We start from the raw sequence: 18181 nt of genomic DNA, 5'->3' as shown, positions 1-18181 counted from the left end.
TAACATAATATGCACTGTTGTTGATTATTTACCTGCCGCATTAACGGGAGAGGACGTGCAAACGTTACCGCTGCTGCTGGGCTGAGATTCACGAGTCAGGAGCGAATTAAAAACACGACATTCATTTACGGTCATCGCGTGTTTTGTGAGCAAATGCTTTTGCATATTCGTAGTGTTTCCTCCCTTAAATGAAATATCTACTTTGCAAGTTGCCCTGTTGTCATCCGTTCTCATAAAGTATAATCAAACTTTTGAGCGTTTGAGCCGCTTAGGCGCCGTGTTTCCTGCCAGGTAAATGACGCTCCGCAACGTGGTGACGTCATTCGGGGCGACTGGACTCGATAAGGGAATCGTTTGCAAAAATGGCAAACAATTCCAAGGAACAGAAACAGTGGGAACCGGTTCTCAACAAGAACCGGTTTTCGATACCCATCCCTACTAGGGAGCTTTTGCGAGTTCTCCTCACTGCAATAAACGACTGCATGAGAGACGCAAGTCATAATCACTCTCGTGATTCTTTCCCCCCTGTTTTCAGTGTAACATTTGCACCTCTTTTTGTCTTTTCCAGTTGTGGAGATAATGTTGTTGATGGGTTGGGATGACGATGGTGAGATAATGGTGAGCCGTAATTGGTCAGCAGCTTTACCTCTAAGTGGGTTTTTATCAGCTTACTGAAGGTTTAAAGTCTTGGTGGATCTGGATCAGATAGTAGAGTGAAACCTTGGACTGTGTGTCTCTTTGTGTGTGTCTGGTTTAGCTTCATGACTTTAAAGAGTGTCAATAAAATGTAATTTATGTGAATGCTTGAGTGTGTGGGTTTTTGTCAGTCAGCTGATTATCTGAGTGTGTGTGTGTTGGGGCATTATGTCTTGTTAGCTGCTCTCTCTCTCCCTTTCTCTCTTTGAGCAGCCAAACTGAGCCTGTGCTTTTTTTTTCTTCTTTTTCTCTCTCTACAGCAGCTGCGATTGGTTGCTGGGGAGTCTGTCTCCAGAAATTGCTCTAATCCTCTCTGATAAAACAGAGCCTGCATCCAATCCCCTGCTCCAATCCCTCCCCACTCATCTCTCTCTCTCTCTCTCTCTCTCTCTCTCTCTCTCTCTCTCTCTCTCTCTCTCTCTGTGACACTCTCTTCCACGAGGAAGAGGAGTTTTTAATCCAAGTGGATTACACCACAAATTGGGCGACAGGGAAGGCAAGTGGCTGCAGTGTCTACTGCAGACAACCAGCTTTATGTTTTCTTTAATATCTGCAAGGTGGTGAAATGAACCCACTCACTGTTCCTGGTTCCATAAGGAGTAACCTGGAGGAACTTGCTACAGTAGTCTTTCCTGTGGACAGTAGGATGGATTTTTAACTCTTTGTCTGGGTGTGCAATGACTTTGAGTTTCTCTGGATCTTTTAGAAGTTGCTCTGATGAAGATGAGAGGCTGAAGCAAACAGAGAAGATGCTGGCAGCAGGACCAGTTTATTCAGACGTGATGGAAAGAGTTCAGGGTCAAAAGTCTGTAACTATAAATGTCACCGTTTCCTGTCTTTAGCCAACATGAGGAAACCGTTTCCTACAAACTCTTTATCATCTTCTTGAACATTCAGAGCTTCTCCCAGTTTGAGAATCTTCCTTTAAAGTCTCTTTAAAGGAGCTCCATGTCCGGACTTCAGGGATACAGGATGGACAGCATTAATGTTTTGGGAATGAGGACCCTCTTGAGGCTAATGGGAATTTTTTGCCTTTTGATCACAGCTGAGGCTCAGATGAAGATCCCACCTGAGACGTAAGTGCACAATGTTTACGTCTCATAACCTCTGCAGAGGGCCTGCATTATTGTAAGACTGTAGATATCGTTAGAAACCTATGGATGGGAAAGTTGAATGTCATTCGCAGTTATGGTAACATGACTGACATGTTAATATGAACGCATATAGAATATAGTAAGCGTGTAGCTTGTAGAAAATAGTCCTGAATGGGCTTATTCCAGCTTCTGATAGTCAACTCCCAGAGTGCACTGCGCTTTTATGGAAGTCCCGAGAGAATAACTGTGTTTCAGCAGGCTGTTTTCCCTCAGGACTCCCTGAAATTTGCTCTCCACTGTCTTTGATTTTTGCAGGTGTGACAGTTAAAAGTGATGTAACACTTCTAAAAACTCAGATTTAGGAAACCCAAAAGCTTATTTTAACTCAGCTGTTCAACATGGGTCACACGAACTGGAGTACAGCATCCAGTTTGGCCAAAAAAACAGTTACTTTGCTATTAGGTTCTAAGCTGTTTAGGTTTTTTGTGTGGTTTATAAAGTTTTTCTTTTGTTAAAATAAGAAATACATTGCATTGCACATTTTTGACTACATGTCCCTGCTCTCCTCTGTGTGTGGGACCTGTGGGAGGCAACTGGAAAAATGAGCAAGGAGCGGAAATAACCTTCTTTGGAAAATGCCTGGTCTCACTCTTGGAGAGAGGTTGAGGAGCTCATAATAGAACTACTTTGGAAGAAGTGATTGGAGAAGGTTCAGACATCTGACTAGGATGCTAATTGGGTGGGTCCTAGGTGAGAAGTTTCAGACATATCCAGGGCAGAACCAGGACTCTGCCTTTCAACTGACTTTTCAGCAGCTTGAAAAGGTTTGGGAATTTCTGCATTGATTGTTGATCCTGCAACCCAGGTGAGCAGGACAATATGGATGAATCGAGGGTTTCCAGTACATTTTTCATCATACGAATAATCTCCACTATGGTAGACTTCTATCCCCTGATTTTTTTTCTGATTTTGACTTTCTGGTTTAAATTATTGTTAATATGTGCAGAGGAGGTCAGGAGAGAACTGCAAGACTGATTGTCTACATCTGTAAAACATGCTGGAGGCTTTGTTTGGTTTGGGGCCGCGTTTCAGTCAGTGGTGTCTGAGATCTTTCCAGAATTTATGGAGAACACAGATTTTGATCGACCAACACAATCTGGAAAGTGTCTGATTGACAGTGGCTTCATTTTTTTATTATGACAATTATTCCAAACACTGCCAGCGCAATAAAAACACCTGGATAGAAAAACACACTTTAAGCCATGGATTGGCCTCCGCAGGGTCTGGACCTCAAGAGAGCCTGAAAATAGGCAGCCAACATCCAAAGAGCTTTGAACACCCTTCAGAAAACAATTCCTGAAGACTACTTAAGGAAATATATAAGAAAGCTGCCTAAGAGAGTTCAGGCTGTTGAAGAATAAAGCTGGTCGTACCAAATATTGATTTTCAAGCTCATTAAAATTGTAGCAACTTTGCTTGTCTCTTATGTACTGTTTGTGACATGCAAAGCTCTTGCAGTGTGTTTATCTACCCAACATGTTTGTGGTTTTGTGTTGTCTGTTTTGCTGCCGTTGAAGCTCATTATCATGAATCTGTGAGGCAGTTAGAGAGCAGCAGCTCCCTGCAGCTGCAGTCCTGCACGGCTACAGCTTCCTCACACGCTCCCTCCGCATCACCATCTGTGGGCCAGCATGGCTCGCTGGCCACGGTCACCTTTCCAAGCCTGACCCACATTCTCCACCAAACCGCCATAGGCCTGGACAAACAGGGCCACGTCACCTGGCTACAAATGCACCTAAACCCATGCAAATCCACCTCAGCCGCTGTGACATGCAGAGCTAAAGAGGCAGGACTTTGTACCAGTGACACTCAGTGAGCAGTAACTGAGGTAACGCGATACTGTCAGACTTTCAAGCAGGCTGTCACAGATGGCAGCATCAACAAAATGAAATAAGAAGCTGCAGAGTTCACTTTCACTGGCAGTTCTGATGTAGAAGATCAGGCATGTATTTCACACACAATAATAATATTTTATTTTATTTTGCATGTAAAGTATCGATCTATTGAATGTTTTGTTTTTCATCCAGATAGTTGTAGTTGTCACCTTTTACCAGCCTGCTGCTGCTTGGTTGCTTGCTCATACACCCATGCATGGATCAAAGTAGGAAGATGCTGTGCTGATGTAGTGACCAGTTCTGCCTCATTACTGGTCACATTACCACTTGACCAAAAGTGCTTCACTAGATTAAACTGATTGTTTTTTTGCCCCTTTTGTAAAGTTTGTGTTTCATATGTGGGAGCGGCTCGTTTGTTGATGTTGGTGATTAATGGTGTCTGTTGGCTGATATGAGCTAGTATTGCTAACTGTGATTCTATAAGATGGCAGATGAGGTTCACAGAGGCAGGAGCGAGTATAAAAGTCTTGTGCCTTGAACCCAACCTGCACACAGTCTACAGGCTGTTAGAAGCAGCCAAGAAACTAGAGGAAAGTCTTATTCTTTTGGTTGTGTTATAAACACTTAATATAAAGCAATAAAACAAGTATTTAATGCAAGTGCTGCATAGTGTACAGTTAACTGTAGCTTGTCTCCAGGCTTAATCATAAAGCTGTCTTATCGGCTGTATTAGACAGTACATTAACCCGATTTTTTTGCCATACATCACCACGATGAGTTAGATAAGCAGTTAAAAAAAAACTTTGACATCGCTCCAGGTCGCTGTCTGGACTGCTGACCTTTGACCTGGTTGTGAAATGAAATGATGGCTGTGTATTTTCTGTCAGTCAGTCTGCTGGGCAGATCACCCTCGGCACAGGGGATTAGCTGAATAGACTTCAGAGGTGATCTTGATGGAGGATTTATTTTGGGAGCATTTTTAGATTGAATTGGAGACGGATGGGAGACCGTTGCTTTCATATATGCTGCAGCATTTTAGGACTGTTAAACCTAACAGTGAATATAAAGTGATCAGCTGGTACTGTTAGAACTCTAAATGTGAGAAAATAAATTGCTCTATAGGGCTCTGCCCCCTCAGACTTATACTGGAAGCTGTTTTCACAGGTGGACTGCAGCCCAGAACATTTCTACACGTTACCCAACATCGACGCAGGCGAGAACAAGTAACTGTCCAGTAACTGCACAGCGGTATGGCGTGGACAGACCTGAACCGAAGAGCATGCTTCTAGTTCTTTTTTGGACCGACCTGGTTTTGCCAACATTGCCTGGAGTTCATGACCCATACAATCAGACTTTCAGTAGCAGGAATACCAACCCAGTATCTCAGTTGCTTCCATTCATACCTCTGAACACATGAAATACACTTTAACATTCTTATTTAGAGTTTAAAGGCTCCCATGCCTGGCAGTACTTATTTTAATGTATTTTTACATTTTTATTTATTTATTTTTTTGGAAAAGGCTAGTAAGTAAAATTATGATGTTTTAAACAATGTGTCAGAAAAACAAGGAAACTCGGGACAGATGAGTTTACAGGGATGTAATGAGCACTACCCATTCTTTGTTATTGACATCTCCCAGATGTTTGACATGTGACATTTTACGTTTATAGGCAGTGTAGGTGATTCATTTATTATTTATTTTTTCAGACCTGGCACAATTTGTATCGAAAATGAAAACATTTTTATGTTATAACAGGTAGAAAAATGTCAGAGTAATCATTGCTACCTGTTCAGTGCGAAGCTCTGGGAGGAGTGTTGAATAAATGAAGTTTATCCATCCATCCATTCGCTTCCGCTTATCCTTTTCAGGGTCGCGGGGGGCGCTGGAGCCTATCCCAGCTGTCATAGGGCGAGAGGCAGGGTACACCCTGGACAGGTCGCCAGTCCGTCGCAGGGCCAACACACAGGGACAGACAACCATTCGCACTCACTCGCACATTCACACCTAGTGGCAATTTGGATTAATCAATTAACCTATCCCCACAAGCTGCATGTCTTTGGACGGTGGGAGGAAGCCGGAGTACCCGGAGGGAACCCACGCAAACACGGGGAGAACATGCAAACTCCACACAGAAAGACCCCGGCCTGATGTTGGAATTGAACTCAGGACCTTCTTGCTGTGCGGCAACAGTGCTAACCACCGTGCCACCGTGCTGCCTTAAATGAAGTTTATAGTTTCGATCAATGATATCAGTCAAATGATTTGGAACACAAGGGTGCTGACAAAAACACAGAAGGTGGAGATAGAGGGGGCAGAGATGAAATGGTAAGATTTTTCTTGGGAGTCACTTGGATGGACAGGCTTAGAAATGAGTATATCTGCAGGACAGCTCAGGTTAGAGACAAAGTTGAAGAGTTGGGGCTGAGATGGTTTGGATATGTGCAGAGGAGGGATAGTGGATACGATGGAAAAAGGATCATGTAGATAAAGCTGCCAGGCAGGAGGAAAAGGGAAAGACCTCAGAAGATTCAAGCATGTGTTGAAGGAGGACAGAATGAGCGACTGAAGTGTTTCAAAGGCAGCAAATAAAGGATTAAATACAGCAACTAAAGTAAAACGTAAATCTGCAGAGAGCTGAAGGACAGAGAGATTCATCAAGGATTGCTGCTTTAAGTTAAACAGTTTGGAAAACTAAAGGCAGACGCTTATCAAGGCATGAACACCAAAGGCATAGTGGACTCTAATGCACAACCAGAAAGAGGCTGAACTGATCAAACTCAAGACTTTTATTGTTTACAAGAAGCACTGATTTTAAAACACAGAATAACTTCCATGGGGGAATTTCTCTAGGATAGAGGACACTGGCAAAAGCGGAATTCCTGAGTTTCCGGAGATGCAGTTAGACGAAGGTTCACTAGGAGAGAGGAGAGCAGTATTAGATCCAGAAGGCTGGGTTCGGGAGAAGTAAGGACTGAAGGTGCAGGCTTACACGTGAGGGTTGTTGGTAAGGTCCAGGAGGGTGCCAAACACCCAGGGAAGGTCACAAGGAAGGGTTTGAATACCACACTGAAAAAAAGACAATTGGGCAAAGACTGGATGTGTGAGCTGGTTCTTAAATACTTGGAGACAGGAAAATAAGCAACAGGTGTGCCACCATCTCCTGCTGGTGTGCAGGAGATGGTGGCAACTCCACCCAAAGGTAGAGCTCCACCTGCCCAACCCAGCCAAGGCCTGAGAAAGAAAACAGGAGCGAGACAGAAACACAAGCAAACCAGTGCCTACCATGACTCCAGCTCAGTCTTCCAGCAGTGTTCATCATCTCTCTGAGATCAGATTGAATTATTTGGGTTGTTCTGCTGACTATTACATTTTAAAATACGTAACTATAAGATGTTATCCAGCCAGCCTACTGATAACATGTTCCGGGGTCAAATTTCTATTCTATTCATGGTGGTCAAAATCTGCCATTTTTGATGTGTAAAAGAGTAAAGAGAAAATGGAGAGAAGAGTTCCTTACATGGGTAAACATGATTCAAACAAAATTATTGTTATTTTTAAAATTTTATACTGTCAAGAGTTCCGGGATTAAAGAAAAAACAGATAAAAATCTAAGAAAAAAGGGCAAAGCATCGAGCACTTAAATCACATGATCACTGATGGCATCGGGAGTTTTAACAAACTACAGTTTTGGCAGCTCTTTGCCGCTGAGAGTTGCTCATATATACACTGAACAAAAATATAAACGCAACACTTTTGTTTTTGCTCCCATTCCCCATGGGATGGACGTAGAGACCTAAAATTCATTCCACAATATAACCATCCCTCCCAAACAGTGGTCACAAATCAGTCCAAATGTGTGGTAGTGGGCACATCTGCTATATTGAGATAATCCATCCCACCTCACAGGTGTGCCACATCAGGATGCTGATCTGACATCATGAGTAGTGCACAGGTGTACCTCAGACTGCCCACAACAAAACCCTGGAATGTGCAGTTTTGTCTCACAGCAAAATGCCACAGATGCCACAAGCAATGAGGGAGCGTGCAATTGGCATGCTGACAGCAGGAATGTCAACCAGATCTGTCGCCCGTGCATTGAATGTTCATTTCTCAACCATAAGCCGTCTCCACAGGCGTTTCAGAGAATATGGCAGCACATCCAACCGGCCTCACAACCGCAGACCTCGTGTAACCACACCAGCCCAGGACCTCCACATCCAGCAGGTTCACCTCCAAGATCGTCTGAGACCAGCCACCCAGACAGCTGCTGGAACAATTGGTTTGCACAACCAAACAATTTCTGCACGAACTGTCAGAAACCGTCTCAGGGATGCTCAACTGCATGCCCGTCGTCCTCATCGGGGTCTTGACCTGACTCCAGCTCGTCGCCGTAACAGACTTGTGTGGGCAAATGCTCACATTCGATGGCGTCTGGCACGTTGGAGAGGTGTGCGCTTCACGGATGAATCATGGTTCACATTGTTCAGGGCAGATGGCAGCTGAGAATGTCCCAGTTCTTGCATGGCCAGCATACTCACCGGACATGTCACCCATTGAGCATGTTCGGGATGTGCTTGACCGGCGTATACGACAGCGTGTACCAGTTCCCACGAATATCCAACAACCTCGCACAGCCATTGAAGTGGAGCGGACCAACATTCCACAGGCCACAATTGACAATCTGATAGACTCCATGCGACGATGTGTTGCACTGCATGAGGCAAATGGTGGTCACACCAGATACTGACCGGTTCTGGGTCCCCAGACCCCCAATAGCGCAAAAAACTGCACATTCCAGGGTGGCCTTTTGTTGTGGGCAGTCTGAGGTACACCTGTGCACTACTCATGATGTCAGATCAGCATCCTGATGTGGCACACCTGTGAGGTGGGATGGATTATCTCAATATAGCAGATGTGGCCACTACCACACATTTGGACTGATTTGTGACCACTGTTTGGGAGGGATGGTTATATTGTGTATCTGGAATGAATTTTAGGTCTCTACGTCCATCCCATGGGGAATGGGAGCAGTAACAAAAGTGTTGCGTTTATATTTTTGTTCAGTGTAATAAGACGTGTGCATGATGGTACATAGCATTTCATAGTTTAAATGATTCATCAAAGGAATCTAGCACCCAGAATTTAAATGAACAGTAATTAGTTACATCTGTAGCAGAGCAGTGTGTCTTACATGGGTTATTGTCAAACCTGTTACAAGCCCACAGTGTATTTACTGTGTGTGTGTGTGTCTGCACTGAACTTAGAGGATTAATGTCCAGAACAGATGGAGCATTACCCTCCTTTTCAACACATGCTGGGTAAACTCTCTCTCTCCTCTGTCTGTCTGTGTGAAGTGCTGTGACTGAGGCACTTCACACAGTCCTCATTATGTGTAATTATTCATCACCTGGACCTGGAATATTCTGATGATGTTTTCCCTCAGAATGGTTAAAGTGAACGTTGTTCTCCTCATCTCCAGATTGATGTTTTTGCTTTCCAATTCCAGGGGTAACTTTGGATAATTCATAGTTCAAAATGGGCCTTCAGGTCATCCTGTGTCTGAAACAAACTGTGTAGGCAGTGTTTCTGGATCATGTGCATCTATGACATGATGGAGCTTTAACCAGCCTGTGTGCATGGCCTTAGTTCACAATCAGTGATCATCAGCTTTGAGACATGGCTGAAATGCAGAAACCATGACAAAGCTTTCACTGGTTTTCACAGATGGTTATAGTACTTCACTCTTCTACATCTCTCCTGACCTCCTCTGTACATATTTTATTATATTATATTTCTATATCATATGATAGAAACATTATAGTGTCTGTTGTGTTAATTGTCCGTTTTGCTGTTGCGACACAAACCAAAACTTTAACTTGCAGCTTTGTTGCATTGCTGTGGGTCTGTGCTGAGTGGACCCCTGCAGCTCTCTGCTGTGACCCAGATGAGGAGCAGATTATCTAAATCTCTTTCATCACTGTCATATTTAAGGGCCTTTTTCTGCTGTAATGCACCGCTGCTGAGCCAAGCGTTGTCATGGAAACACACGGTCAAGCTTACGCTAAACACCTGACAGCGCAAGAACGTAACAACAGAACTTTTCATCCTGAGGTAAAGTGGTGGTATAGCATAAACAAAGGGTCCCTGCCTTTCTGCTACATAGACCATTGATGAGAAGTGCTCCAAGCTCAGTACGAGTCCAGTTTGTCTGAGTGCACCAATGATTTTTAGCATGCAGTGGCTAACAGCAAATTTTAAACATGGGCTTCTTTCATGACCGTTTCGCTGCGATGCTTTCCTCAACTAATATTTTAATGTTTAATCAAAGAAGTTAGAGGACAGCGTGTATGTAACAGATGGAGATCAAAAGGTCCAGCACACTGCGTTATTCAAACCCAGCTGGCATCGATAGCAGCTCAGACAGGTGCTACAAATCAGGCCAGCCAACCCAGGTGGTCAAACGCGATCCACAAGAATCAGGAAACCAAGCAGGATGAATCATATTATAAAGGAATAAAAACTGATAAACCTCATATATTCAAATCGGTAAGTACACAGAGTGAAACTTAACACAAAATAATATGTGGCATGACACTATATACACACTGCTCCGACAAATTGAGAGAACACTGGAAAAAAAAATCATGCTGCATATCGATACAGATATGGACTGCATGATGTGTTGGGAATAAAAGGATGTCACATTGTTTCAGTAGTTTCTACGGCCTGCATGCTTGTATGCATGCCTGACCCGGGCCGTGCTCGTAATGAGATGATGGATGGTGTCCTAGAGGATCTTCTCCCTAATTTTAATGCAGCCACACGTCTCAAAAAGTTGGAATAGGGCCATGTTTCCCACTGTGTAGTATCCACTCTACTTTTAACTCTACTTCTGGGAGAGGACAGTTTTCCCATTCTTGTCTGATAGAGGATCCTAGCTCTCAGCAGCCCTGGCTTGTCTTTGTTCTATTTTTGCTTTCTTGGTGCTCCAAATGTTCTCACACACTGCAGGCAGGAAAGTTCAGCAACCAAACTCTTCTACTATGAAGCCATGCTGTTCGAGTAGATGAAGTATGCGGTATAAGATTATCTTTCTGAAATATACAAGGCACCTCTGACAAAGACATCATCTGTAAAAAAGTGTATATTTCTGTCAGCATTGATTTCACCTTTCCAGATTTTCGAGCTGCCAGTTCCAGACACTGACGCACCTCCGTACCATCAGAGAGGTGGACTGAGCTGAATACCGATAATGAGCCGGCTGGTCCGTGTCCTTGTTGCCTGCAGTGTTCTTGTTTTCAGCTAATGTTTGGCTTAATTGTTCTAAAATTCACGCTTTCCCTTGATAAACAGTTTGATTACATTCTCACATTGTATGAAAGTTTCAGAGTCCAACAACGTTGGTGAAACTTTCTTTGAAGTGGATGTAACAGTGGCTAATAGCAAAAACAGCAGAACTTGATGAGCTTCTCGGAGTCATTGGCTTGTATTAAACTCGTTTCACAATGTTTTACAGTCCAAATAGACATGGACACATTGACAGCTGAGGTAAACAACAGCCTAAGAGCCAACACTCTACAGCCAGAGCTGTTTGTTTTACAGCAGCCATCTTAGTTAGGATAATACATGAAGTTCATTTAACTGCAATCTACTGATATCTAGTGGTGAGATTTTCTTTTCTTTTCTTTTTGCTTGTTTGTTTTATTTTGTTTTGTTTCCTTATCTTTTGTTTGCGTCTCTTCTTGTGGTTTTCTAACAGTCTGTAATGTGAGTCCTTGATATTGTCTGTTGTCTTTCTGTCTTGCAGGGTGCAGCAGTGGGCGTTGAGATTCTCTGCAGAACTTCGAGAGTGTGCAACCAAATACTCTGGATCTCTGCTGCTGCAGAAGGTAAATGAAGCCAGAACTGGTAAAAGCAAATTTCAAATTCAAAAGTCGTCCTAAAAAAATGTTCTAGGATTTGTCATTTCGACAAGCCTCAGACTTTTACCAAACATTTGCACAAGGCTGCAAGAAAGCATAAATACTGACTGAGCAATGGTTTGGCCAACGTGTCCAAAACTGAGAGGTTCTATTTCAGCCTTTCATACTTCTGGAGCGTTCACTCTCTGTAGGTTCTACAAAGAAGTCTCATAAACCATTGAGGTTTGTATTTGTCTTTTCTGGTGTTGTATTCATTTGGGTTGAATTTTCTTTTAATAATTAAAACATGGCCAAAGTCTACTTTAGATGTGAGTTTCTTACCCTCAAACTGGTCCTGAGGCTTCTGACTGTTTGAACTGGAAACAAAGAGCAATTGGAAGAGTTCGGATGTGCATTCGTGTATGTTGGTGAGTGTGCCTATCATTGTGTGTGTGTGTGAGTCTGTGTGCACACTTATGCTTGTTTGCCAGGACAAACACACCCAGGGATCATGATAATGCCCAGATTGAGGACTGAGCCCTCTTTACCAGCGTCAGGATTTGCGGCCTGTTCTGATTTTAGACATTCATCCATTTATCTGTCAGATTTAGAGCCGTCAGAGGCAGTCAGCAGTTTGTATGCTTTTAAACACACATCCACCTCCTGCAGAATACACAACATGCGTGTATAGGAACCAAAATAACCCCCAGATAACATTGTTTTCTGCCTTGCGGGTTTCATGTTGTTTTCATGTACGTTTTCTCTGGCCATGAATGAGAGATAAAATACAGCAATTGTTGGAGGATTGCTATATGAGCAAATCTATGAATGTATCAGTGCTAAAATGAATGTTAAATGATGTTAAAAGGCTGACCCTCAAGATCATCTTGTATAATAACCACCCCATAAACTCTATGGGGATTACTTTATGTGCCTCCTTATCCTTCTCACCTCAGTGACATCTGGAAGATAACACAAAGAAATAAAAATAATTAAACAAAGATTCAAACCACATTTATCCACCATAAATTAAAAAAACAATGAAATGCCAATTTCAGCAATAGTAGTGCTAAGCACATTAATAATGGTGAGTTGTGTTTGTGTGTTGTTCACACTTAAAGTCTGGTTCGCTTGCAGAGACGAGCAGGGTAGAGCTACTTGAAAGGATTCAGGCCACGACTGGGACCAAAAAATGATTGAAACATCCCCAACTGGCTGATCAAGAAACCTTTTTTTCAGGGAGTTTAAGCCCACCTTACATCATCAGCATCACTCTGTGCATTTCAGCAGTGTGGGGGAAGACAGGAAGCCAGAATATCCTGAAATAAATCCAGTTTTGGAAACTAGCATTTAAAACTAAGAGCACATGCAGCTCAGTGCCCTAGCACAGATTTATTAGGAGAAAAATGATGCTACGGGTAATTACGGTACTTACAAGGATGTTTTTGGTAGTGTTTGCATCCATGTGTCATCATTCTGTAAACATCATAGCTTAAAAAGGTTTGAATGATCTTGTGATAAAACTGTAGGGGTGTAGAGTGGGGTCATGTTAGCAGTCCATTAAAATCTGGCTTACATCCATCGAGGTTTTCGAAGTCAACTTAATGATTTATTGGTCACAATTTAACAAAACCAATTTACGAAACACTGCAATAAATGTCATACATGTAATAATCCACATAAATGATAGAAAATAATTGCACTTAAAATGATGTCAAGTATATTTACTTTGTTTTTAAGAAGGCACATTTTAATAAAGCCTGCACTTTGCACTTGTTTTTACTGCACTACAAACTTCTTAAAGTACATTTGGTTTGCACTCTCTGAATGCTTCTACTTTTCAACATTGTTTTAATTCTTGCGTTGGATCCCTGTTTTGTAAAGCTCGGTGCTAGGACCAGTTCTGTTAACAGTATACGTTAGGGGTGGGCAACTCCAGGCCTCGAGGGCCGGTGTCCTGCAGGTTTTAGATCTCACCCTGGGTCAGCACACCTGAATCAAATGATTAATTCAATACCAGGCCTCTGGAGAACTTCAAGACATGTTGAGGATAGGGATGGGTATTGATAAGATTTTAATGATTCCGATTCCATTTTCGATTCTGTTTAACGATTCGATTCTTTATCGATTCTCTTATCGATTCTTATTTTTAAAAAAGGAGAACACTAAGGTCGATTAGCTTAGAACTTTGTTTTTTACCTTCTCTTTGAACAAGATAGAAATTTAGGAGTAACATGGCCTTACAAACCCAACAGTGAGATCTTAAGAGATCCAGCCTACGGCTCTTCAATGGGGTGTCACAGGGTCCCCAGGAAAAAAAATGTAAATGTAAAATAATAAAATAAATATTCTCCTGTAGCAATAACAAAGTATAACATAAATTATTCTGTAGCAATTACACAAGAATATCCAGTAATGTCCCTGCCTACAATTAAACACATTCACTTACCAAAGTGAAATCGGGGACATCTGCTGTGGCAAATGGATTCAAGCCTTTGACCACAAACTGAATCACTGCTCGGTGACATTCGTCTATCCTGGCCTGAAAGGAGACGCTACCGGTAGACTGCAGTGAGAACTGCCAGCATCTGAGCCAGACTCTGTCTGTCTCATCATGGTCACCTAAATGCACAGTAATGGCAGGTTTTGCAATAAGGCAGATCGCGCTAACATAATATGCACTGTTAGCTGATTATTTACCTGCCGCATTAACGGGAGAGGACGTGCAAATGTTACCGCTGCTGCTGGGTTGAGATTCACGAGTCCGGAGCGGAATTAAAAACACGACATTCATTTAAGGTTATCGCGTGTTTTGTGAGCAAATGCTTTTGCATATTCGTAGTGTTTCCTCCCTTAAATGAAACATCTACTTTGCAAGTATTGCAAGTTGCCCTGTTGTCATCCGTTCTCGTAAAGTATAACCAAGCTTTTGAGCATTTGAGCCGCTGGCGCCGTGTTTCCTGCCAGGTAAATGACGCTCCGCAACGTGGTGACGTCATTCAGGGCGACTGGACTCGATAAGGGAATCGTTTGCAAAAATGGCAAACGATTCCAAGGAATTGAAACAGTGGGAACCGGTTTTCAACAAGAACCGGGTTTCGATACCCATCCCTAGTTGAGGATGTCATTTAGCTGTTTGAATCAGCTGTGTTGGATCAAGGACACAGCTAAAACTCGCAGGACACCGGCCCTCGAGGCCTGGAGTTGCCCACCCATGTTATACATGGTTTCCCTTGGCAGTATCTTCAGAAGGCATAGCATACATGTGGCAGTATAATGTCCTCGTAAGTGGATATCAGGCCCTTGTAGAGCAAAATTTTGTATTTTGGTCTAGACAACCCAAAATGGGATGTCCGCATATGTGGACATCAGGTCCTAGGAGGTTAAAGACCTCATAGTACCGTATCACACCAAAGGAAAGTACTGTTGCTGCACAGCAAGAAGGTCCTGAGTTCAATCCCACCATCAGGCCAGGGTCTTTTTGTGTGGAGTTTGTATGTTCTCCCCGTGTACTCTGGCATAATGGTGCGAATGGTTGAATGGTTGTCTGTCTCTGTGTGTTAGCTCTGCGACAGACTGGCGACCTGTCCAGGGTGTCCTCTGGATAAGCGGAAGTGAATGGATGGATGGATATCATTAATCTCTGGCTCTCTTCCACAGCATGTCTTTTGTCTTGTCTTCCTCCCCTCACCTCTAACTGGTCGTGGCAGATGGCTGCCTCTCCCTAGCCTGGTTCTGCTGCACGTTTCTTCCTGTTAAAAGGGGTTTTTTTCTTCCCACTGTTGCAGAGTGCTTGTTCATAGGAGGTCATATGATTGTTGGGGTTTTCTCTGTATTATTGTAGGGTCTTTACCTCACAATATAAAGTGCTTTGAGATGATTGTTGTTGAGATTTGGTGCTATAGAAATAAAATTAAATTGAATTGACCTCTCAGTGATGGGTCACTCTGCAGCAACCCATCATAATCAAAGGTACACTAGGTTACATTTCCACTGAGGCCCCTTCCTCTAAGATGCAAAACAACCACTGAGAAATCCTTTTTGTGACTCCATAGAGCTCTGTGCTCATTATACTGTACAGCAAGTGTGCAGGACTGAGATAAAAGATTTTCACAGAGGTTGGACTCAATGTTTGGCTCTGCTTGTGTATTTGCTTCAGTTTGGGCAGCTTGAACTAATTGGAATTAGGGAGTGACTTAATGAAGAGATTCAGAGTGTAAATACCCAGACTGGGCTGACCCTCCGCACACTCAGCTGGTTTATCCACCTCGAGCTTCTTGATCCAAAGAAAGTGACCCAATAACCTCAGATATCCCCTCAGTATAAGAATACACGCAGAGAGAGAGAGAGAGAGAGAGAGAGAGAGAGAGAGAGAGAGAGAGAGAGAGAGAGAGAGAGAGAGAGAGAGAGAGAGAGAGAGAGTTGATTTACTCTGAATTATCTCATAAAAAAGGCAGCTGCATTTTATTTATACTGTAAACACAGGATAAGACATCAGACCTTGTTGGGAATATCCTGAAATGTCGTAATAACTGATGACACGCTGCAAGTTTGTCTTTCTAGAGTTAATGTTTATTTAATGTACAGATTCAATGCTTTTCTTTGTTGTTACCAGAACGGTATGGATATTTTGGTGGCTGCAGCTCAGGAGTTAGAGCCTTGGCTGCTCCAAGGTGCTCTCTAATGCATTCATCTAAGCGCGGATGAGTTTAAATGTTAGATAGAAAAGCAGTTAGATGTTGAAGAAAGTGCTTGTAGGAATGTGAGTGCGTGGGTGAATGGGGGATGATGTGTAAAGTGCATTGAAATAAATATTAAATATGTTATATGTGTTGTTATTGTATATTTAAAAAAAACTTCTGCTGTTCTTGACTCTGTCTTTGTTTTTGTCTCAGAAATTGAAGGATGTGGAGCCAATCATTAAGATCGTAGAGGTGGATGGACAAGACCTGGTGAAGGACTACTCTGATGAAATCGAACGAATGTTGGGAAGTAAGATGAAGTCGGTGATGGTGAGGATCATTAAAAGGAGGTTTTTCAGGACTATTCCTGGGAGACCGAACTAATTTGAACCCATGATTTTTAAAATAATGTGATTCCTGCTTTTGCATCTTCATTACAAGATTGTGTTTTTTAGTACATGCTGTTATAATTTGTGTCATTAGTTTGCTGCCTAACAAAATACAGCAGAATGATCCGTTAGACAGTTTTCTTTGTGGCATGAACAATATCACTGTGATCACTTTGTATAAAGTGTGCAGCTGGAGCAGTTGAAGTAGAAGTAGTTGGGTCTGACTGGTCTTATGGAAAAATGTGTGATGGTCCTAAATGTATTTCAACTGGAAGAATGTTTCATGGCTGTGCATCAAGCTGGAAGCTCAGAAAACCGAGCTTTAAAAAAGCCTCTGTTATTTATGCATTCAAATCATGTTCTGTTTCTAACTGTCATGATAGGCTGTGTGGCAGGCAGGAAGGAAAAAGGACCCAAAATGCAGGACTCTCAAAGACGGGACTGGAACTGAAAACACAACTTTAATGCTGGAAAAATCTCCTTATAAATAACTCCCACAAAAACAAAACAAAACAAAACTCAGAACAGAGGAATTGCACCACTGGAACACTACAAACACACAGCATGTAGACCGTATGACGCAACAAAGACCAAAGGCCAACACAGGGCTTAAATACGCAGTGGCGTAATCAGAGAATGGAAAACAGGAGGGAGACACAGCTGGGAGAAATTAGGGCTAACTGAATACGCTGACATAGGACTGGAACTATCAAAATAAAACAGGAAACAATTTACAAAGACGCAGACTTGACAGAAAATATAATACAAAATCAAACCAGCACAACTCAAGAATCAGAACATAAATCATAATCTAGAAAAACACCAAAATATAACAAACAGAAAAAGCTGCGTCAAAATGACCCAGAACTGTGACACTAGCCTTGATAAAAATCATTTTGGTGCTTAAATGTTGCCTTTGTTGATGAATTCCTTTGTGTTGAACTCTGCGCTACAGTAACTAATTCACTTTTTCCCAACGCAGCTAAATCCAGCTGTGCATATTCCTTTAAAGCCATTCATATCTGAATTTTTCTTAAAGGAAGTGCCACAACTCATGGAGCCACAACTCATATTGTTGTGGCTCTAAGGAGTCCTGATAATATTGATAATAAAAACGAAAAGAATCTGCTCACCAAAGTCCTTTTCTTTCTATACTCTTTTGAGACTGTATAATTATAATAATAATAATAATAATAATAATAATAATAATAATAATAATAATAATTTCTTAGCTTATTGTAGCTAATGAACATTTCATAATTTTTCGCTGGTTTGCTTTTCTGTGCATGTGCAGTGCAGTCTTTTAGTCTCCGTTTTATTTCTCTCCTCTTTTTCTTGTGCCAGAGGTTAGCAGAATCTGCAGAAGACTCAGATTTGTACCATGAATTCAATGCAACATTAAAGGTCAGTGCAACTCTTTGGTTTTGATGATAACTGATTCACTGGCTAGTTTGGAATCACCCAGGACGTATTCTGTATTCTGCATGTTTAAATTAATGCTGATGGACGATAAAACCTCCAA

At 42.2% G+C, this 18181-nt stretch overlaps 1 protein-coding gene across 1 annotated transcript in view; it reads left to right on the top strand.

The window, feature by feature from the left end:
* The first annotated feature begins 1186 nt into the window (after window positions 1-1186).
* The window catches only part of LOC146706654 (voltage-dependent calcium channel subunit alpha-2/delta-4-like), a 92950-nt gene continuing 75955 nt past the window's right edge, over window positions 1187-18181 (top strand). The window contains exons 1-4 of the mRNA XM_085464861.1: window positions 1187-1772; window positions 11495-11576; window positions 16484-16600; window positions 18004-18063. Coding sequence (XP_085320987.1) covers window positions 1645-1772; window positions 11495-11576; window positions 16484-16600; window positions 18004-18063 — 387 coding nt within the window. The 5' untranslated portion in view covers window positions 1187-1644. The remainder of the gene's footprint in view (window positions 1773-11494; window positions 11577-16483; window positions 16601-18003; window positions 18064-18181) is intronic.

This window comes from Copadichromis virginalis, linkage group LG7, assembly GCF_057382275.1.
Source record: "Copadichromis virginalis isolate Kocher_CV1m ecotype Utaka linkage group LG7, C_Virginalis_male_GT1.1, whole genome shotgun sequence".
NCBI classification, from domain to species: domain Eukaryota; kingdom Metazoa; phylum Chordata; class Actinopteri; order Cichliformes; family Cichlidae; genus Copadichromis; species Copadichromis virginalis.
The sequence above is the reverse complement of the archived record's forward strand: the minus strand, read 5'-3'. Positions and strand labels throughout refer to the sequence as shown.